The 23,013-nt window shown below is 39.8% G+C and overlaps 3 protein-coding genes across 3 annotated transcripts; all 3 read right to left on the bottom strand.

The window, feature by feature from the left end:
• Positions 1-1,386: 1,386 nt before the first annotated feature.
• Positions 1,387-4,317, bottom strand: her3 (hairy-related 3). Its single transcript, XM_053424212.1, has 5 exons — positions 4,280-4,317; positions 3,424-3,539; positions 2,191-2,345; positions 2,018-2,099; positions 1,387-1,874 (listed from the first exon to the last, which is right to left on the bottom strand). Exons 1-5 carry the CDS (start codon positions 4,315-4,317, stop codon positions 1,387-1,389), a joined length of 879 nt encoding a protein of 292 aa, XP_053280187.1.
• Positions 4,318-9,323: 5,006 nt separating this feature from the next.
• LOC128442038 (taste receptor type 1 member 1-like) lies at positions 9,324-14,543 on the bottom strand. Its single transcript, XM_053424206.1, has 6 exons — positions 14,359-14,543; positions 12,769-13,069; positions 11,953-12,678; positions 10,961-11,167; positions 10,478-10,598; positions 9,324-10,252 (listed from the first exon to the last, which is right to left on the bottom strand). Exons 1-6 carry the CDS (start codon positions 14,541-14,543, stop codon positions 9,324-9,326), a joined length of 2,469 nt encoding a protein of 822 aa, XP_053280181.1.
• A 2,227-nt stretch (positions 14,544-16,770) lies between these two features.
• On the bottom strand, positions 16,771-21,146 carry LOC128442037 (taste receptor type 1 member 1-like). The gene is made up of 6 exons (XM_053424204.1): positions 20,962-21,146; positions 20,354-20,660; positions 19,487-20,212; positions 19,098-19,304; positions 18,685-18,805; positions 16,771-17,699 (listed from the first exon to the last, which is right to left on the bottom strand). The coding sequence occupies exons 1-6, from the start codon at positions 21,144-21,146 to the stop codon at positions 16,771-16,773; spliced, it is 2,475 nt and encodes an 824-aa protein (XP_053280179.1).
• Between the last annotated feature and the right edge of the window lie 1,867 nt (positions 21,147-23,013).

Here is a 23,013-nt window from a genome sequence, read left to right as displayed (position 1 = left end):
AGAGCTGATCCACTTTGTGACATCCCTGCAAAACAGTGGAGGAAAACTGTTCACTTTAAACTTGGTGGTGGACTTCTTTTGTGTTTTTTGCATAAAACCCGAAAGGTGCAATAGGTTGTAATAAAGTAAGAGGAAGGTGAGATGAAGATGAATTTGATGAAACTGGTTTAGCACTCCAGGACGCAAAGATGAGATTAATTCATATATTTCTTTGGTTTCTGATGGGCCACTTTATATCTGCGTGTCCACGGGAGACGGAGAAGGGAGCTCGGCGTGTAATTTGCAGTCTGTTGCAGAAAATTGTTGCATTTGTTCTACACGTATTTGATTTGAGCGCCACTGTTTCGGTACTTATGCGTGAAAGCTGAGAAGAAAAGACGAATTGACGGCTGAACCCACTCCCCTGGTTCTTTTATCTTTCGTTGTCTCTGTGTCAGCGCGATAAAATTATTTCTTGATTGTATATTAAATGGATGTGTTTGTTATTGGGACAAAGTATTGGGAATATTACATTACATGTCATTTAGCTGACGCTTTTATCCAAAGCGACTTACATTTTAAGAACACTCAGCATTTATGAGGTTCAGCATCTTGCCAAGGATACATGCAGATGGGATGGAGTGGGATTCGAACCGGCCACCTTCTTGTTGCAGAGCACCCGCTCTATCCCCTAGACCACGCTCTCCCTGCGTGATGATAGGAAGGTCATATTATAAATTTATATCGATTCATTTTTGGATGTATAGGTGTTCTATACCCAGTTGATTTGAAAACTGTATTTTAGATTTTGTTCTTTATTTTCTGTATCAGTGCCGCACAATTATTTCTTGATGACTTATGATAATATCAGGGTTAGGGTTAGGGTTAGAAACTTATGATAATATGATCCCGAATACTTATTAATGAATGTCTCCCAGGTTTAACAATTCTTACCAATTCAGAGTATTTTAAGTCCATGTATTTATCTACTTTGGCCAAACCACAAAAGAGAAAATGGACCTACTTCTCCAAAGTAAAAAATATCACTTATCATGTTATCTTCTTTCAGTTTAATATGCATTTTAAGATCATCTCCAGTACAATACCAACCCATTTCTTCAAGCTGGCACAGGTACTCACGGTCGATCATCTTCTTTTTTTTTAAACAAATATAAAGTCAATATTTAAACCCATGAATCTAGCTCATGCTGTAGTAGGCGGTACAGCTCCCTTCCACATGTGCACATCTATGACCAACTTTTAATAAAACAAAGACGTTCTTTATATTGACATTTTTTATTAGGAAAATATAGAACATATACGGTTTTACCTAAATAAGCATATTGTGAAAATCTATACAGTGCAAATATAAACATGCAGTCATGCTTTAACCACATTTAATCAGTTCTACCAAGGCCTCCAGACACTGTGTTGACTGTGCGCTGCTTCATTCCTGTGGCTGACCGAGAGACGCTTCTTGTGACTGGGACTGTTTTCAACACCGACAGCCTGTTTGGCTCCACGGGACTGTCGTGCCTCCTCACTCGTTGGGAAACGAGACGTGCCTGCGCTGTTGAGTTTCTGTACATTGGATCTGGCCGTGATTCCCTCCTCGGGTCCAGCCGCAGGTGGAAGGAGCCTCAGCGCCTCCTTCTCCTCCTCCCCCTCCTCCTCCTCCTCCACCCGGGCCTCAGAGCGGACCAGGCTGCTGTCCATGGTGCTGGAGACCTGCCCTCGTCCCTGCAGCGAGCGGCTGAGTTTACTGGAGAGCTGCGATACCATCCAGCGGTCGCCCCCGTTCAAGGTGTCCGCCATGATCAAGTACTGGTCGACGTTTGCAAGACAACTTCGGAAGCCGGTTTGGTGATCAGAAAACTTGGAGGCACCGACAGAGCCTGGAAATGAATGAAAGACATGTTAGGGTCAGGATCTATGCGTAAAATCTTGCGTAAAGCTGCACGTAAATCATCCTGAATTGGCCCAGCGTTTGCAAATTTGATTTGAGCTGGTGTACTGGAAGAATACGTTTTTAACTCACAGCTCTGAATCCTTTGGAGGTTCCTCAGATGTTTCACAGTGAGCTCCAGGATGTCGGCCTTCTCCAGTTTGCGTTTTCGAATCTGCGTGAAGAGATGGAAGCATTGAGACAAATTTATTCCAATAATCACTTATTTTAAGTAGTAAATAAAAGTTAAAAAAAAGACCACATACATTGCTGCTGTAGAAGCTCTCCAGAAGCAGTTTTAACTGGTCCAAACACTTGTTGATGCGAGCTCTCCGTTTCTTTTCCATCAGTGGTTTGGATACCTGTTTTAAAAAACGGGTAAGATTAATACAGCACACAACACTCCTGAAATCCACTTCTCCTATATGCGTTGCTCTTCACACCTTGTTTCCAGTGATGGGCTTGGACTTTTCCGCGCAATCTGTTGTCGCCACCATCCTGTTTGTTTCTTGCTTGGATTTAATGTCTGTCCTCCCTCTGTGGCGCACGAGTTGACACTGAGTGGCCTTATATAGAGACTCGCCCACTTAACATCTCAATGCACATAGTCCCGCCTGGAGTCTCATGCATGCACTCACATGAGGAACACTGGCGTCATTTGACAGCCAAAACCAACCAAAGACTTAGACTCAATGTTCCACCACTTATTCCCATTGTGTTGGGAAGTTAGTGTCACCCACAGCACTTCAGTAAGCTGGAGATGAAATAGCTTCATTTTTAAGGACCGAGCAAAAAGCTTAAAGGAGATATTTCGAAATGTTACTTGAAATGAATGAATATTATCATTTAATCCATCCATCCATCCATCTATCCATCTATCTATCTATCTATCTATCCATCTATCTATCTATCTATCTATCTATCTATCTATCCATCCATCCATCCATCTATCCATCCATCTATCCATCTATCTTGTGTTGCTTTAATCATTTTTCAGGATTTTATATTGTATTTAGAGCACACTGACCTATGTATAGTTAATACACGTCCCTTTTCTCGCCTTACATTGAATTATATAACGGTTACATTAAGCCTGTTGGTCAAAATATCCACCAAACAACGTGTGGGGCAAACACCTACAGAGAAGCGTATAAATCATAAACATAATGGCTGATCATATGGTTCTTGTTGGAGAGCAGTGTGCTCACTGTTGCCTCTTTTATAAAGGAGTTTCACGCCACCCGCTCGAAGGCAGCACCGTGGTAATTCCCTTCTTGTCCACACCGCATTTCGATTTTCTGGTCATCACGTTGTCAAACTGTTACACCTGCACACTGCCAGGCTGTTAACTGTTAGGCTTGGTTATTTCATTGAGGCAAAGGTGCAAGTATACTTTGTTTATACACTAACACCAGTCATGTAACCGCGAGGTTTGGAAAAATTGTTCAACACGTAAAGATCCTTAGGCCATTGTGCGTCTCCAGGTTTTGTTTTCTTACCAGGCGCACTGAGGCACCGAGGAGAATCGCGGGCCGCCCCTTGTCCTCGCTCCCTCGCCTCCCGATTCTCCACACTGCTCCCTGAAAGGACTGAAGGCTTGGGAAAGTCATCGCAGCTGAAACAATGTGTTGACTATGGGCTCACTGCAGTCCACTGCGCGTCATGTGCGCACACACAGACCATCAGATAATGCATGGGAATTAAGACCCACACTTGACCCTCGTATTGGATGAGTCATTACTTATACAAAAAACTGTTAGTTGTATCCTATCAACTATATTTACAGTGTCTTGTTCATTTCCATAACCAGATATATGAAGTCGGTTTAGATCATGACCATGGCCAGTGAAAAACCATGTCACCCAAGTCCTCTTGCGTGATTCCTTACACAATGCGTGTGTTAAAATGGCTGAGGGTCTGCTTCTAAAGGAGGGGTATTTGTATTCAGTCTGGGGAGAGCGCCCATGAAAAGAGGCCAGTTTATAATGGTGGGCCATTGATCTTTTCTTCCCGTCTGCTTTGTGACCACAAACGTGTGGGCATCAAAAGTTCCCCTCCACCTCTAAAGTGAACAAACAGAGCTGCTCTAATAAATCCCCTTCATGGCTTCCAGCTCCTGTACACGCTGCAGAACTTTATTTCACAACTTTAAATGAGCAGATTTAAATATAGATTTGTTCCCCCCATTATAGGTCTATAATATTAATCATATCATTATTATCCTATGGTTATATAGTTTAACTAATCACCTGTATGAGACATGTGACACATGTTTAGGATATTTCGATTTTTTTTCGTTTTCGTTTTTGTTTATGAGAGCCTGATTGGCTTCACAGACCTAAATCACAGCCTCACGTCGTTGATCTGATGTCCCTGACATGAAGTGCAGACATGCTTGGCTCGTGTCGTACGATAATTGCGTAAAATGTACCGAAACATTGCAGGCCACAGTCGCGGTGTTGTATTCTGAAGCATTTAATCGGTATGAAATTTGTTCGAGGTGTCCTGGTGTAAGTGATCTCTCTGGAGGCCTTTGTCCTGTCTCTACGCCACATTATGTGCGTTTTCACGCCTGCTCTTTAACAGCAGACCGTGGAGCGCTGCTTTGAGCGCGGAGTGGTGGCATCACAACAGTCGCCTGTCTGGTGATTCTGCGCCTCAGAGGAGGGATTTCACCGCTGATTACTCGGTATAATTTCAATTAGTGTTGGCTGCCATATAGGCGAGAGGGCTGATTTGCAGAGTGACAGGAAGGACTGGTGTTATTTAATAAGGTATCACCTGCTCTTCACTGTGAAGGAATGGAGACAGACTTTAAAACACGTTCCCTCCAATACCACATCACTTCTCTCAAAGGCCGCTGTGTCCTCGTCTATCCATGAGAATGGCGCAACGAGAAACTTGTGTCCCAATTTGACGTAATAATGCAAGTGCCATTAAAGGACAAGTTAAGTGTATGTTTATAAAAAGCCTCGGGGCTTTCACTGCACTTTCACTTTTCAGCCCCGGGTCATTCATTAACCCAATCGGACCTTTGTCATGGATGCCTGCCGGCGGGGTCCCGTCACTGCTGCTGTAATAATTGGACTATTGGGGAACTTGTTAACAACAATTAGTGAAGCAATTATGCAATTACTGCAATAAACTATTTTCTGCCTCGAGGGAAACGGAGGCATTTGCAAGCCAATGGTTATAGGCCCACACCAAACAGTGGCCCGTGATAAAAGAAATGCAGTGGATGGCTACATCTTCCATTTAGGGGAGTTCAGAGGAAAACAATAGGTGGGTAATGGTGGTTAAGAATAACAATAGATGACAAAGAATCCCACGATCCAACTACATGGACGTTAAAATGAATTTAAAATGATCTAAAGCCATTGAAAATAACCTGACGCATTCTAATAACAACACCTTACAATGTGTGCAATGCTGCAGGACAGTATTATTGTGCAGCATATAATTAAAACTCACCAACGTTTGAACATATTTCTAACATGCATCTTTAATTTGGTAAGTGCGTGCGTTGCAGTGTGTGTGAGCTGTAGGCCTTCCATGTCTGGACATCATAGCTGATCGCAGTTAAAATATGCAAACACAGGCCCATAATTTGGCTCACTGTGAGCGGAGCAAATCGATGAACCGCCTTCCTTTCACATGGCCCCCGAGGCACCACTGGTGTGACCAAAACGCATTGTGCGTAACAAGGACACAGTTGAAAACCAGCAGGTATACGTGGAAATGTGCACTGTAAATATTATAAATATGGACATGACTGTCTGGAGAGCCACGCGACGGGCCTGTTGGCGAAGCTCTGATCAAACATCAAATAGAAATAGCATCATGAATTTCTATGGAGTGCTCCTCGGGTTATTTAAAGACTTCTTACTTTGGTTCGGGGACACAATGGCCACTGTTTGCCTGTGTGTGCCGGGGTTACCGCATGAAAAGACCAGAGGTGCACATTAACATCGCTTAAGGTTTTTTCAAGGGCCGAAATGAACTGACTGGAAAGTAACTTTATAACTCGCTGGAGGATGAAGCCTTTGTCGAGCTCTGAGCTGAAAGACACAAGTGCCTAACAAAAGGGGGGCGCCATTGTTAAACACTAAAGCGCATGGGCATTGATGCGCCTTGAATTGCAAAACATCTGCCATTTACTCTGAACGACTTGAGTGAGATTAGAATGAGAATAAACAGGCCTCGGCGCACTGTCTTTAGCCGTGCGTAAAACAACAGGCATATGACCAACGTGGAAATGAAGCGTTTGGTTGGAGATTAAAAAGCACATCAGAACAAACCTAAGTGGAAAATCTTGAGTCTTTTCTCAGCATGGTCTGAATTTTACCTCTGCGCGGCATCGAACCTGTCATCCTGTTTCTACTGGATGGAGTATAGCTGGAGAAGTTTCCAAATATACTTCATCTCACAGGATTCTAGTTTTGGCTTGATGGATTTATGATTGTGAAGTACAGGCAGACCGATTGAGGAGATCCATTTTTTTTACGCACAGGGTCAGCCTCTGTAGACCCCTGGCACAATGGTGCATGACTAAAAATTAACCCAGCACTGATCTCAACGGTTTGTTTTAACAGTGAGTAAATTAAAAGACATTCAAGCTCACTCAAGAAGGACAATATTGTTTTACTGTGGTGAGTAAGTTGCACCTTAATTGAAAAATTCTAAACACAGCAACTGATCTATATAAGTGGGAATGAGCGCAATACGCGTTATTTGAAGTTTAGCGAGATATTGACGCAGATCTATTGGTTCCAAAGAAGACAATTATCTAAGACAAATCCCATATGGCCACCAAACGCAAACGGCCTCCAGTTAAAGTGCGTTTTATTTTTGCTTTGGGTACAAAAGGAAGAACCAGTCGCTGGCCAAGTTTGTTCCCAGGCCGTTCCCTTTATCTGGCCAACGTGGAAAATTGAAAGGTACGAGTGAAAAGCCATGGGGCGTTCCTCCGATTTTCCTCGCTCCATATTTTGTAAAACAGAAATATGTGCCCCCCTCAGCAGAATTAGCCACTTCAAGACCATAACAAATCCTTAAAATGTTGAATTGTTTGCTTTTCGAACACACACATGTTTTAGATACTACTTTGATAGTGTCTCAGATATTTTAACAAGTTAAAAATATATTAAAATTAATATTATATATCAACCTGTGATTTTAAATAATCTTATTCTAATCACCCAGAGCAAACACTGGGGCATCACGGAGATCTTGAACAAGTCACATGTGGGTGAATGAGCAAAATTAAAAAATCTGCTTGCCAACGTGTGTGGTGAGTGTGATTGTGAAATTGGTATGAAATTGTCAATTTGTTGGTGTCAGCGTTCGGCTCCCCAGACGCGCCATATGCCATGCTAAGTGGCACTATTTACCAATTCGTTCCTAGTTTCACGGTCCATCCTCCCCTTCTCCTCGGCAGGAAACTGAATGGCTACAACAAAATGGCAATTTACCCTCTGGAATGGTCACATACCCCCTGTGGTAAGGCCTTTTCCGTTTCACTTGATATGTGCGCCCCGGTCTCGCTGAGCTGCACGGCGTGAAACTTCGGGGGGAGAGGGAAGTGGTGGGATGTCACCGGCCCCCACTGTCACAGGTCATCAGTGTGGATGATGCTCTGTATGTATACAAGACATATACTGCAAAAATGGAAAATATGTATCATGGGCGACAACAGGTAAACTAACTGAATGTTGGATAAATATTGGACCAGAAGCCAAATTCTAACAATAAATATATTTCCAACCAAATTAATTAGAGACACACATTCTTGCATAAAAACATTCGCGACACACACACCCGATAAAATATACCAATAATTATCACAGTATATCAAAATGGCAAAGGTTTAATACATATTGTTTATGTGATATTTAATAAAAGCTTATTTGATCTACCTCCGATTTTTTTTTCATCTTCTGCCCATAAAGGAGAGTTTAAAACCAAAACTTCCCTCAGCAGCTAAAATGAGTCTTTAAACTTTAAGAAATAAAAATACGATCTTGTTGTGATAATTATTAGTATAGACCAATATGAACATTTTAATCTTAATATAATTGTTGGCCATATTGCACACCCCAAAACTTTGCAGAGTTATGTGTGTAAAAGTATTTAATACTGTGCTAACATCCAATGTCCAACAATAAGATTGTGTATCACGGTGTGGTGAGAATGTATCTCATCACCAATGTGGCTCTGAGAAGGAGCAAGAAGATTCTACTGTGTATAAGAGGGAGACAGTGGAAGTCTATACCATTGACTTTATTCACACATGTATAATGAGACGTATCAGAAGTTTCTTTACAAACAAATAAATGAGCAGCAATAAACTTTGACGAATTGAGTTTAAACATCTTCATACTGTTAAAGAACTACAACTAACACAGACCCCCAACAAATGCAAGCACATATTGTAAGACTGAAGAGAATCTTATACCTCAGCGAATTAGTTTTACGATTGATCGAATCAGTGTGAATAAAATGCTCATGTGTACATAATCTGCACAAAAGCTTCAACATATAAAATCGTGTCACACCCACCTGTAGGCTAACTACCACCACAAAACAACAGTTTTTCACTTTGTTGTTTTCGTAACTAAAACATAGAAAAATAAGGCTTAACAGTCTAATGTGCATAGGGAGGAGCTGTGGTTTGAGGTGGTACTGTGAGGTGGTGCCATCATGTGGTGAAATTTGAATTACACCAATTAAAAAAACTATTGAGTGGGCAGTACACGTTCCATGTTATATATGTGTATTAATCAATATAAGTACTGTACTTGTACATGAATATATTCAATAGTATAGAGACTTAACAGAGTTAACGTCAAATTAAACTTCCAATGACACAATATCCAAAGATGTTGAAACAATATTTCACTAGCAACCAAATGTACATGGATAACTTCAATATAATGTCACGTGTAAAGATATTCAGAAATAAGAACTTCTGAATATTGTAAAGTAAACCAATACACATGAGTAAGGCTTATCACATGGCCTACTTGATAATAAATAATGTGAGAGATAGAGCAGTTTGACGTCCCACGTGGCTGATGGCTATTTGTAACTTGTACTGAAGGTAAAAGCTTTCAAGCTTCTGTTTAGGAACATTTTTCCAACATTTCTGAAATTGCAGTAAATGTGCCATAGATTTATAATGGTGCATCTTGATTTGAAATTAATTTAATATTGTTATTGTCAATACATTACATAATAAACCCCTTGATAAAATAGGCACAGATATCTGAAAAAAAAGATGAGTGAAAAGTGAACAAGACAAACATAAAATATATTTTTAAAAAGCCAAATTATAAGTGCTGTATTACAAGTTTTCAGAAATCTTCTGTCATGTCAGCATGTACATATTTACAACAGTCTGCTACTTGCTAATAGTTTTGGTATAGTTCTGAATGAGACTTTGGAAGTACTGCTGTGTGTTTTTCTTAGGTTGGAAAATTATGATATAACATTTTGGCAGGAAGTACCACAACAGAAAGGAGTAAAGACTGGAGAGCACTGCCACAGCATTAATAGTTTGAATGTATTTTCCCCGGTAAAGCAGATATACAGTGGCAAAGATGATCCAGGTGAGGATCAGCAGCAGCAGACAGAACGTTATCGCTTTGGCCTCGTTGTAATTTTTGGGGAGGTCTTTCCCCATGTAGGAGAAAATAAAGCAAAGAGAGCACAGAGATAGAAGTAAAGATACAGGAGCAGAGAAGGATTCCAAACTGAAGTCACAACTAAGTATGATTTTATCTGGGTACCATTCGGTTTCATTGTAGGGCCTGGGGGGTGTATAAGAATAGCCAATGGTTATAAAGAGTGCCTGAGTGACAAATGCCACAGTGATGACCAGCCACTGTCCATGATACTTCCCCCACCAGCTGTGCAGCTTGGGAAACTTGGCAGCCATTTTGAAAACGCAAACAATTTGAAACGAGCGCACAACAAAACATGCCATACAAACAGTGTAGAACAAGAAGAACGGTAAGAACCTCAAGATACAATAAGAAACAGTTGGCTTGCCAAAATTAAAGTAAATACTGAGACTACACAGACTGAGGCAGCCTAAGATTAGGAAGCACATGGGTCCCCCAGCAGATCTGACAACAGGGGTGTTGTAGTTCACGGCAAAGAGAGCAGACGTGGTGAGTGAGATGCCCACCAAGGCCGAGGCCCCGAACATGATCAGAATAGCCCCAATGTCTGTGAATGGGATGTACTCCACCAGCCGCAGGGTGCATGAGGTGCTTCCTTCTGCAGACCACTCTGTCTCCTTACAGTCCATGCACTTGTAGGGATCCTCTGTTAAACAAGAGAGAGGGACGATTTGTTAATACAGTTTTGAAAAGATAGTCGGACTGTTGAGAAAGTTGTCTAACTCTTTGCATCTTTCATAATGTGGGTTCTGCTAAGACAAGGATTTTGTTTAATTCAAAGTTGCTTAACATCTTCACCATAAGGAATATCTAAGAGTTGAACAGGAAGCTTATACATTTTCCCATTTAAATGTTATAAAGCTTTATTTACCTGTGCTGTTGACATAAGTTCCATTCGAACAGACTTGACAAGTGAAGCAGCATTCGTGGATTGCATCTGACTTTTTTGCATATCCCACAGGGCACTCTGGGGAACACAGGGAAGTAGGCACCTGTACAGGATGCATATTTGACTTATAAAAATATAATATAAGTGAATAAAATGTGAAGTGAAGCAAAACAAATGCAGTGACGGGTCCACACAAACATACACAGGAAAGTATAAATAAAATGTAACCATCCTAATAGGCTCTTTCTAGATGTGCCTGTAGATTACACAATGACACATAAACAGCTATTGTGAAATAAAGTTTGTACACATGTGTACTCAATAATAAATACTGCACATACTAAATTAAGGATGTTTGCACATGTAAATGTGGAAAGAGCGAGAAACACAACAGACATTTTGTGAAACAACATAGAACTTATCATCTTATTCTATCACACATGATCAGTTATTAAATCTACTTACATCTCCATCCCTGTACCACTCTATTTCAGAGCTGTTGATGAAAAACTTGACCGATGGGTGGACACGATAAAAGCCGATCTCCTGCGCGCTACCACTCTTGTTCCAGAAAACTATAGAATAGGATCCGAACTTGGGGTCACCGTTCTCATCAAACTGAACACTTCGATTTAAAAGCGTAAAGTTTGACTTCTTCAGCTCAGCGAGAACCTGATTTGGACACACAAAGATCAGATGAGCATCACTTGCACTGAATCCTGCAGAGTAGCTCCCAGTCTGACACTGTGGGCCTCCCCTCACACAGCTGCCCATCTAATGCTATTTTACTTTATTCGACTTCTGCATGTATAATGTGATCATGATGAGAGACGAGAACTGTGGCTGGAAATCACACAAAACAAATGGACAATGAGTTTTGATGGATATTAACAGATTAAACTTTATAGGTGACGATAGATATAAGAGACAAACCCCGACACATATCTCCTTAAAGATTGAGTAAATCGTTTCATCAAATTAGATTTTTTGCCGTCATCCAAGAGTGTGTGGATCTATTACTTGTGTAAAAAGGCCCTCTAGGGTCGGCTTGAGGTCTAAACGTTCTGTCTCATTGTCTGGACTGATCAGACTGCCTTCGTTCGTTCTTTCAGTCTTTCACCAGAGTAGGAGGATCCTATACCTGGAGGACTGACAAAATCAGGTCAATCATCTAGTTGATATAACAAAACCACTGCTTCACCAGAAAACTGTACAGTGGAATTTTAATGTTGGTGGCAAATAAACAAGCTGGACTAAATATGAATCTGTGTGATTTTTACTGACCTGTTGTAAACTATTTACATTGGTCCAGCACATGGCGAAGAGGGAAACTTCATTCAAAACTTGATTTAGCCATTTTTTACTATTAGCATTTACTAAATTATATTACTTTCAAAACAAACATATTTCTTATCCATGACCCAAAACATATTTTATGATATTATTTGTATACTTACCATGTGAGGGTACACTGCAGTGCTGTCATTGCATGTGCCAGCTCCACATTGTAAAACATTGTGTAAAGCATGTGCAATGGCGTACACAGCAGAATAAACAGGAAAAGAGAAAGATGGGTCTGCTGTGATGACATCTTCAGCACTCAGGCTACTGCAGTTGCAAACCTGATTACAAAACGTCTGCTGTCCTTCATTTCCACAGTGAGTGTGGCTTTTAAAAGAAGAGATGAAATCATTGAAACCAGGCATCCCGACGACTGTCTGAGACACTCCGAGCACGGTTCCAATATTTCTGATTCCTTTCTTCTTGGGGAGCTGCTGGTTCAAGGCCCATCCATCATCTGCTATCCACACCTTGTCTGAGATATGCAGTTGTATCGCTGATTCAATGAGAGTTTCAACATGCAGTTTTTGAGCAAAAACAATAATAACGTTTATATTTTGTTCCTCTATCTGTTTGAACATTTGGGAGTAATTCATTCCTTCAAGGAGAACTTTGGTGTAGGCCAGGCAAATCTCAGAGTCCCCAATCACATTTAAGAACGTTTCAAGTCCATCCATGCCAAAATTAGTGTCACTGTTAAGGAAGGCCACCCAGCGCCAGTTGAAGTGTTGCAGAATGCTAACAATAACTGTTATGGTGTCTTTATTAGGATAGACTGTGCGTAGGAAGGAGGGGAATTTAGCCTTCTTTGAAAGGACAGAACTAGAAGATCCATAACTGACCTGCCAAAAGAGTGACAATGAAATCAATCAATTTCAGCTACACTAAATCCTCAAATGTAATGTTCAATCCGACTTTAGATTCAAACTTACCACAGGAACGAGATCCACCATGAACATTGGGGCCACAACCAGGGCCTGGGATGTTGTGAAAGGACCGACCACTGCGATCACGTCGGACACGTTGGACTTGTGTGTTTCACCCCAAGATTCAATCGAGCCATCGACTGACATGAGGTGGAAAATGGCTGGGAAATTATGTGTATCTGAGCAGTGGTCAAACATCTCATAGCCAAGAGACACATTCGGCAGCAGCTCGGTGGAGTTATTGATTTCCTCCACGGCGAATCTCATCAACTGAAACCTTCGATAATTTGGCAGAAGGAAGGGTTGACTGCGGACAGAGAACAGACAGCAGCGGAGTCCAGCGCTCTTAGTTTGGCTTCAGAGATCCCTATTAGCAACCATTTTGCTTCAGTGCCTGACAGAGAGGGGGCGCTACAGACTAGCTAGAGTTATTGATCTCATGTTACAAAGCTCTTGAAAATATAATAAACTGGAATAAATAAATAAATCTCAATGTAAAACTTACATCATTGAATACATGTATGTAAAGAAAAACTACATCCCCATGGTGTGAGATGTTATTTACAGAATATGTATCCTAGATTAAACACCACGCTAAAACCAAATAAATCTGATAAAAGGATTATGGTTTATTTCTATCAAATTATCCAATCAATGATAACACATCAGTCAGGTTAAAATCTGTAATAATACAAATAATATGGGTGAAAGTGGGCACATAACAATTGCTGCTGTGCTGGATGCATATTGATTCAAGGGGTTTATTACAAAGTGTGGATGATACAGTGATGTTGTATGTGATGATTAACTAATACAGATAAAGCTATTTCCGTATCTCAAATTACACCTTTCTGAAAGGGAGAAAGCAATTACATATACCAATAGAATCATGGAGCCTGAAGAATTATTAAGATGGGGAAAACAAAAAAGTAAAGACGAGCTGTGGAACAACAGGCATGAGAGTGACATCAATCATTTTATCTGACTCTGACAGAGAAAATTAACATTTCCCACAATGCCAACTTATTTCTTTATTGAGATATGTACAGTGGAGTGTTATCACAAAAACACACATATCTTTACTATTAAAGGAAGTTAACATTTGCCATTACTTATAATAAAATATATGACAATATAATAAACTGGATTGGCACTCTACAGAGCGCATACCTCGGCCCCTCAAATTAAATCCAGTCACACCAAATCTCACACATGCATAGAAAGTAGCTCCCTAAAGGGGCCTGGTCTTACAAGATCGATGATTTACTCCCGGGGGAATTTGGTGTAAATGTCGAAATACAATCGAGCTTGCAATGTTAAAGAAAATATAGGATCCGCCTGAAAGCTTGAATCCGCCCCAAAATTTAGTAAGTACTTTATTGACCTGTGTCGCATCCTTCCACTAAATTTGGTGTAAATCTATTCAAGAGTTTTTGTGTTATTCTGCTGACAAACGAACAAGCCAACCAGCAAACAAACCAGCAAACAGGGCTGAACATATAATGTCCTTGGCAAAGGTAAATGTCTTTTACCCTGAACGTTCACCATTAGTGTCAGTGTCGTAACATATTCATTCAAATTCATTGTGAAACTCACCTGGAGCAGTCGATGGCCTCTGGTCGGACATGATTATCAATGGTGCTGAGGTAATGAATATCAAAAAGTCCACCTATCAGATAGTCTCCTTCCAGCTGGAACTCCGAGGCTGGGACCGAGCAATGAGTCGAGGCGGCGCGTAGAAGAGAGCCCAGTAGACACAGAGAAACAAGAACATCTTTCATGGTTGTACGCATCATTTATCAACCTGAGTTATGAGACACTGGAGCCGTTTAAGTGCCACCGATAATTTGCATGTGTCAAGGAATTGCATGCCTATACAAGGTCGGAGGAAAACTCACAAATCAGTATGCAAAAGCTTTTATACTGCTGCTGCCCAGACTTCCTGTAATACACGCAGGGTCTCACAACCAAGTGAGTGAAATGCTTCTACCAGGAATAGACACATGGTAGATGGTAATTATTTAAAGCAAGCTCCTTCCCATATCAGTATGATATTATTGTTAGATATTAGTATGACAAAAATAATCTGTCTGTTTTGCCATAAAATTTGTCTATATCAACCCCAAGGTTTAAGGATTGATGCAAGAAGAGCACAACATAGGTCATCAAGGAGTAGAAGTACATTGATTTAATTTTGACCGGCAGATGTCATGGTGGAAATATCAAGACTAACACTGTCTGTACACAGAAGAGTAAGCGTGAGGAGCACATTAGCAGTGCAGCGGCAACTATTTCAGTCTAAAGCACATTGCACAGTAGTGTCTAGATTTTGTTTCCTTTATTCGTAGAAGAAATAAAAGAGAGAAATGTGTTGTGTTGTGTGTAATGATGTTCTCCATTACATGTGGCATCTGTTGCACTTCTGTCCGTCCTGGGAGCATTACCCTTACATGTGGCTCTCTCGGAGGTTTCTACGTTATTTTACCCTGTTAAAAGTTCTTTTTTCTTCTTTTTTTTCCTTACTGTTATTGAGGGTAAAGAACAGAGGATGTCACACTTTTTTAAAGAACTATGAGACAAATTGTGATTTGTGAATACGGGCTATACTAATAAAATTTGATTGATTGGCTGATAATGTGTTGTGTTGTTTGTAATGTGCTGTGTTGTGCGTAATGTGTTGGGTTTTATGTGTTGTGTTGTCTGCAATGTGTTGTGTGTAATGTGTAGTGTTGTGTTGTCAAATTGATGATGTTTTCTTACTTTGCTTGTGTTTTGTTTACTTGCATGTCCAGAGAAACATCAGAATTATTTAATATTATTCCTAAAACAGAATATTGTCATAAGCAAATTTACACAAAGTAATTGAAATTAACCTAGTATCTTTTGTTTATTCCCAGAGGCCACCTCCTCTTATAATTTGTCTCTGCACCACACATTTGAAAGAGGAACATTTGCAACCACGAGGCAGATCACCAGAATTTGAATTCCTCCTAGACGAGGGCGATGTCCTGGAAGTTGAGGTTAATGGCTCATATCTAAAGATGAGTCAGCAATATGGCTGAACCATTGTTCAGCTCTAAGGCTACATTTATAAATAAATAAATCTCAATGTAAATTACATAATTGAATACATGTATGTAAAGAAAAACTACATTCCCATGGTGTGAGATGTTATTTACAGAATATGTATCCTAGATTAAACACCACACTAAGACCAAATAAATCTGATAAAAGGATTATGGTTTATTTCTATCAAATTATCCAATCACAGATATCACATCAGTCAGGTTAAAATCTGTAATATGGGTACAGGTCGGCACATAACAATTGCTGCTCTGCTGGTTGCACATTGATTCAAGGGGTTTATTAAAATGTGTGGATGATACAGTGATGTTGTAATTCTTTGGATGTGATGATTAACTAATACAGATAAAGCTATTTCTGATCTCAAATTACACATTTCTGACACTTTTAAAAGAAGAAATCATGAAGAAAAAAAGGAAGAAAACAATTACATATACCAATAGAATCATGGAGCCTGAAGAATTATTAAGATGGAGAAAGTGAAAAAGTCAAGACGAGCTGTAGAACAACCGGCATGAGAGTGACATCAATCATTTTATCTGACTCTGACAGAGAAAAGTAACATTTCCCACAATGCCAACTTATTTCTTTATTGAGATGTGTACAATGGAGTGTTATCACAAAAACAGATATATATTACAAATATATTTACTATTAAAGGAAGTTAGCAATTGCCATTACTTATTCAAGGTATCAGCCATTTATGATACATACAGATAATCTTTCTCAGAATCCTGTTCAGGACAAAGTCAGTATTCATCTCTGTAGAGTACTTACCTCCTGTTACAATGTTTATTTTTAATGCACCTTACTGCACGCTAAATTAGAAAAATAGGTGAAAAATATTACTTTCCTGTAACTAAATAACATCATTTTATGAGGCCAAAACAAATCTGTCTGCTGTGACATAATTACTACAGTCAGCTACTGGCTTATAGTTTTGGTATAGTTCTGAATGAGACCTGCGAAGTACTGCTGTGTGTTTTTCTTGGGTTGGAAAATGATGATGTAACATTTTGGCAGGAAGTACCACAACAGAAAGGAGTAGAGACTGGAGAGCACTGCCACAGCGTTAATAGTTTGGATGTATTTTCCCCGGTAAAGCAGGTATCCAGTGACAAAGATGATCCAGGTGAAGATCAGCAGCAGCAGACAGAACGTTATCGCTTTGGCCTCGTTGTAATTTTTTGGGAGGTCTTTCCCCATGTAGGAGAAAATAAAGCAGAGAAAGCACAGAGATAATAGTAAAGATACAGGTGCAGAGAAGGATTCCAGACTGAGGTCACAACTAAGTATGATTTTATCTGGGTACCATACGGTTTCATTGTAGGGCCTGGGGGGTGTATAAGAATAGCCAATGGTTATAAAGAGTGCCTGAGTGACAAATGCCACAGTGATGACCAGCCACTGTCCATTATACTTCATCCACCAGCTGTGCAGCTTGGGAAACTTGGCAGCCATTTTGAAAACGCAAACAATTTGAAACGAGCGCACAACAAAACATGCCATACAAACAGTGTAGAACAAGCAGAACGGTAAGAACCTCAAGATACAATAAGAAACAGTTGGTTTGCCAAAGTAAAAGAAAATACTGAGACTACACAGACTGAGGCAGCCTAAGATTAGGAAGCACATGGGTCCCCCAGCAGATCTTACAACAGGGGTGTTGTAGTTCATGGCAAAGAGACCAGACATGGCGAGTGAGATGCCCACCAAGGCCGAGGCCCCGAACATGATCAGTATAGCCCCAATGTCTGTGAATGGGATGTACTCCACCAGCCGCAGGGTGCATGAGGTGCTTCCTTCTGCAGACCACTCTGTCTCCTTACAGTCTATGCACTTGTAGGGATCCTCTGTTAAACAAGAGAGAGGGATGATTTGTTAATACAGTTTTGGAAAGATAATCAGACAATAGAGGAAGCAGTTTTACTCTCTTCAGCTTTCATAATCCACCACTCCAGTGCCTGTTCTAAACCCATCTGTTTGGAATGTTAATGAAAATAATATACATTCATTTTTATTGTTTGTGTGTTGGATGCTGTGTTCAGAGCTTTTTATAAACAGACTATAATGCAGAGTGACATTAGAAAACGTTCTGATCATCCTACCTGGGTTATCTGCAATGATGAGTTTTAATCCATGTTTTTCATCAAATGAAACAGAATTAGCTTTAAAACTGTTCAGTAATGTGCTTTATATATAAACATTTGCAGATTTACTTAACTGGTGTGTTTTTTTTCATGCATGTCGTATATTTCAAAGGTCAACTCAATCTTTAGACCCAAGTTTACAGCTCTGTAATCCTTGATCAGTACCAAGCAAAAATGTGCTTTTACTTGAACGACTTGCCAATTTTATTAATATTGAACATATAATATGTATTAATCCCACCAAAATGGTCATTGCACTTTCCTGGGCCACAAACAACACACATGCTAAGTATGAAGCTGCTTAGAGGAACAGCTCAGGAGATATGCGTTCCACATACAGAGAGACAAATATGGAATTAACAGGTAGATGTTCTGTCGTGACGATATTTTGTTAATTTAAATTTCCTTTAATATTTAATATATGAATATGTTTGAAAAGTTTAAGAAGAGTACATTGCATTGAATGGAATGCGTTCAAAGTGTAGCGAAGACATCAGTATATTCTTAAAACCAAAACCAATTATTTAAGCCAAAAATCTCTGGATTCATCGGCCATGTTCAGGGGTCAGAGTGAAAATGGAAGCTTGTAGGTGTCTGAATGTTAAACAGCTTTCCAAATGATATCAAAACAAAAGGGCAGTAGTGTTTTTTTTAGAAATGTTCCTTATTTTCCTCTATAATAATTTACCTGTGCTGTTGACATAAGTTCCATTCTGACAGAGTTGACATGTGAAGCAGCATTTGTGGATTCCATCTTGCTGTTTTGCATATCCCACTTGACATGGTGGGCTACACTGTGAAGTAGGCACCTGAATTTTTCAGCAGAAAGTAATTTAAGATAAGTAAATACCGTTAAGGATGAAATTTGCACTCACAACAGTCTTCATATGCAGCTTTTAAATATCTTGACATGTTTTGTAAAGTGGGAACAATCCTTTTTAGACACAGAGTGATTTCCCTCATATGCAGCGTGTTGTACCACAATCTGTTTGTGATAACAGTTTGTCTGCTCTTTCCAGTGCCGTTTAATTTGTGCACAATTTTCTCAAACAACATACTGTACTGTGGGATTGATTGATTGATTGGGAGAAAATTACTTACTTCTCCACCTGAGTACCACTTTACTTTGGTACCGTTAATAAATTGATGGACTGATGGGTAAAAATCATAAAAGCCGATCTTCTGGGCGTCACCACTCTGGTTCCAGAAAACTATAGAATAGGATCCAAACCTGGGGTTTCCATTTTGATCAAACCCAATAGTTTGATTCATAAGCAAAAAGTTTGACTTCCTCAGTTCTGCTAGAACCTGATGTGGACACACAAAGTTCAGAGGAGCATTACTACTTCTGTTGGTTGTAAAGTGGATTGTATATGATGTGTATCTAATAAAACACACGTGAGACAAGTATTTTGGATCTTGGTCAACTTATCTGCAGGTGCTATCGTCATAAAAATCAAATATAAACCCTCTAATCATTTTATACTCACCATGTAAGGGGACAGTGTAATATTGTCATTACATTGACCAGCTTCACATTGTAAGGCATTGTGTAGGGCGTTGGCAAGAGCATGCACAGCAGAATACACAGCAAAAGAGAAGGATGGGTCCATAGAAATGAGTTCCTCTGCAGTCAGGCTGTCACAGTTGCAAACCTGATTACACAACGCCGGTTGTTTTGCATTACCACATTGAATCCTGCTTTTGGAAGAAAGGATAAAATCACTGAAACCAGGTATCGTCACTACTGACTGAGACACGCCAAGCACAGTTCCAATATTCTGGATTCCTCTCTCCTTGGGAAGCATCTTGTTTAAGGACCAGGTGTCCCCTGCTATCCACACCTTGTTGGTGACATTCAGTCGTATTGCTGACCTAATGAGATCTTCAGCAGTTAACTTAGGAGCAAAGACAACAATAATATCTATCCTCTGTACGTCTATCTGTCTGAACATTTGGGAGTGATTAGTGTCGTCAATGAGCGTTTTGGTGAACGGCAAGCAGATCTCAGTGTCTTTAATCCTCTTTATGAACGACGTCAGGCCGTCAACGCCGAAGTCGTTACCACTGTAGAGGAAAGCAACCCACTTCCATTTGAAGTGCAGTAGGATGCTGACAATCACTTCTATGATTTCTTCATTGGAATGCACTGTTCGCAGGAAAGAGGGATATATAGCTTTCTTTGAAAACGCAGAGCTGGCAGCTCCATAGCTCACCTGTAAGAAGAGTAATAGAGAAATTCGCAATGTTTTCATTAGCAATAAAGAACAAATAAATTCACAATGTCATGACAAAGTCGAATTTATATTAATTGACATTGTACGATGGAAAAATATTTAAAAAGAGAACAGATTTACCATAGGGATGAGATCCGTCATGAACAGTTGGGCGGCCGTCAATGTCTCAGTGCTTGAGAAGGGGCCGACCACTCCTATCATCTTAGTCATTTTGAACATAGTCTTATGTTTTTCATCCAAGACTTTAATTGAGCCATTGAATGAGATGAGTTGGAAAATTCCTGGGAAATTCTGAAATTCCGAGCAGTGGTCAAAAATCTCATAACCAAGAGACACATTAGGCAGCAGGTTAGTGGAGTTATTGATTTGCTCCACAGCGAATCTCATCATCTGAAACCTCCGATAACTGGACACAATGAAGGGTTGACTGTGGACAGAGGAAGGACAACAGGAGAGCAGGACCGACTTTAATCAACATTAAGACTTCAGACGTCAACACTGATACATTTACATGAAGAGAAATTAGATATTTCATGGTACAATGATCGAGATCAGATGTTACATCGTCAACTTGATCATGTACAAATAACTGGATAGAGTGTGAAGGAAAATGTCTTATGGAGCGTTAGTAACTGGCTTTACATTTGAGTATAATCCGTTACACTAAGACCTGATCTTATACTTTCAACTTCATTGGATATCCATGCAAATGTATAATAAAAACTCACCTGGAGCAGTTGATGGCCTCTGGTCTGACTTGATGTACAGAGTCGATGACATGATGAATATCAAAAAGTCCACCTATCAGATAGACTCCTTCCAGCTGAAACTCCGAGGCTTGGTCAGTGCACTGAGTCGAGGAGGCGCGTAGAAGAGAGCCCAGCAGACACAGACAAAAGAGAAAATGTTTCATGGTTGTAGGGATCGTTCATCAATCTGCTGTGCTCTCTAAAGGGATTCAGCCTCTGCTTTTAATAAGCAATGTGTGGCTTGTAATGGCAAACCCCCAGTCTTGATTTCCATGCAGCTCAAAGAGTAGTATGTAAACAGTATCTGAGCTGTCAGCTGCTAGCTGCCTCTCTGCTGAGTATATGACAAATGGTATATTCATATGTATACAAACACACACAAACGCATCTCCCCCGTGGGAATAAAACACACAGGTTTAGGCACAAAATTATTTTGTTAGGTTTAGGAAAAGTAAATGCCTTGATACTTTCAATTGGGGGGGGGGGGGGGGGGGGGGGGTAGTTGTCAGCTTCTCATCCAGTGGCCCTTTAATTTAAATAGCAAATACTCTTGTAACTATCTGAGCACCCATGGGTGTGTTGGTCTAAAAATCTGTGGTCAGTGCATTGTTGGCACATTGCCATTTTGAAGCATGCGTGTCTTTTTACTTTGTACACAAGTGAACTTGTTTCTTCAGCAAAGAAGCGTTGTCTCTTACCATCTGACACATTCCCCATTTTTAAATTTGAATCACAATCCACCAAGGTACAAGGTGGGTTTTAAAGGGAATGGGACTTTGGCTTAATGCATGTTATGCTAAAAACCCACATCACATGGACACAACCTACATACACTTGCACCATATGCTTCAAATCATTAACTTATAATTAATAATGGCTTAAATTACTCACAACTGTTGAATCAGTCATTAAAATGTAATATGCTTCTCTAAGTTAAAATTCATATTGAATTCAAGTGTTGCCATAGGGATGGTGTATGGATGACAGGGCTGAAGTAAAGACGAGGCTGTGAGGTTGTGTGTGGTCTCAAGCAAATACAAACAAATGAATGAATTCAACTTTCTTTTGTTAATGCTAAAATGCTACATCCTCTTACAAATGAGATTTGCATGAGTTGAACCTTTGACCACACAGGTAATTTGGGAGCAGATAATTTGCAATCTGTCTGAGGATTATTATGAAGGATGACTAAAGATCGTGAGCTGGACTCTCACTGAAACCAGGCAAACTCGTAATGACACAGCTGAACCCCTTGTCTGTTGGAGATATTAAAGTGTGATGTAAAAGATGATTAAAGTATAAATGAAATGGTTTGTGGGAGCCACATGAGGTGGGTGAACTACTAAAGAGCAATTATTGGTGTCAAATGTTTGCACTTCTAAAAGATCATCCATACCAACAATGTGCATGGTTGTTGCTTGTAACATGTTATTTTCTTGTATGTTAACAGGAAAATTGAGTTTCCGAAGGCACTGGTTTCCTCTTTGTTTCCATTTCAGTCTTAAATTACACACTCCCAATGCCACATTTAGTAAAATAATTTCAGCTTCATGATAGCGAGTTATCAAAGGCAAATAAATGTGATCTTGATGCTATCTTGATAAATACACTGTAAAAATTATCAAGGTTAACTCAACTTCAAGATAAGCTTTGTTTCATCTTACAAAGTTACGTAGTACAAGTTGTTTAATTAATAATAATTTATTCGTTGAAATATTTTTTTAATGAAGTTAAAACTAGTAACTATATAACATTATCCAATTATGAAAACCTACTCTGACGATCGATGGCGAATCAAGGATCGTGATCATGGTGGCAGCTGAACTTGGATCGTGATGGAGGATCTTGAACATGAATAGTAGTGATGGATTGTGATGGTGGTGGTGGATCGTGACTTTCTTTTGTCAATTCATAACCTTTCAACTCACATTTTCAAGTTAAGATAACGAACTATATTCATACAATTCCCTTTCAGGTATTTCTAACTCTTGTTTTTAAGGCGACGATAGAACTTAATTTTTCAAATTAAGC

This window comes from Pleuronectes platessa, chromosome 6, assembly GCF_947347685.1.
Source record: "Pleuronectes platessa chromosome 6, fPlePla1.1, whole genome shotgun sequence".
In the NCBI taxonomy this organism is placed as follows: domain Eukaryota; kingdom Metazoa; phylum Chordata; class Actinopteri; order Pleuronectiformes; family Pleuronectidae; genus Pleuronectes; species Pleuronectes platessa.
The sequence above is the reverse complement of the archived record's forward strand: the minus strand, read 5'-3'. Positions and strand labels throughout refer to the sequence as shown.

Bases quoted from the DNA above. Each gene is read 5' to 3' on its own strand.
- her3 (XM_053424212.1), bottom strand. From the start codon at position 4,317: ATGTCTGCACTTCATGTCAGGGACATCAGATCAACGAC. The intron at 2,100-2,190 runs GTATGTGGTCTT...CTCTTCACGCAG, and splicing joins AGAGCTTCTACAGCAGCAAT to ATTCGAAAACGCAAACTGGA. The intron at 1,875-2,017 runs GTGAGTTAAAAA...ATTCATTTCCAG, and splicing joins CCTCCAAAGGATTCAGAGCT to GCTCTGTCGGTGCCTCCAAG.
- LOC128442037 (XM_053424204.1), bottom strand. From the start codon at position 21,146: ATGAAACATTTTCTCTTTTGTCTGTGTCTGCTGGGCTCTCTTCTACGC. The intron at 20,661-20,961 runs GTGAGTTTTTAT...CTCTGTCCACAG, and splicing joins GAGGCCATCAACTGCTCCAG to TCAACCCTTCATTGTGTCCA. The intron at 17,700-18,684 runs GTAAATTATTAT...CTTGTTTAACAG, and splicing joins AACTTATGTCAACAGCACAG to AGGATCCCTACAAGTGCATA.
- LOC128442038 (XM_053424206.1), bottom strand. From the start codon at position 14,543: ATGAAAGATGTTCTTGTTTCTCTGTGTCTACTGGGCTCTCTTCTACGC. The intron at 11,168-11,952 runs GTAAGTATACAA...TGTCCAAATCAG, and splicing joins CTGCAGTGTACCCTCACATG to GTTCTCGCTGAGCTGAAGAA. The intron at 10,253-10,477 runs GTAAATAAAGCT...CTTGTTTAACAG, and splicing joins AACTTATGTCAACAGCACAG to AGGATCCCTACAAGTGCATG.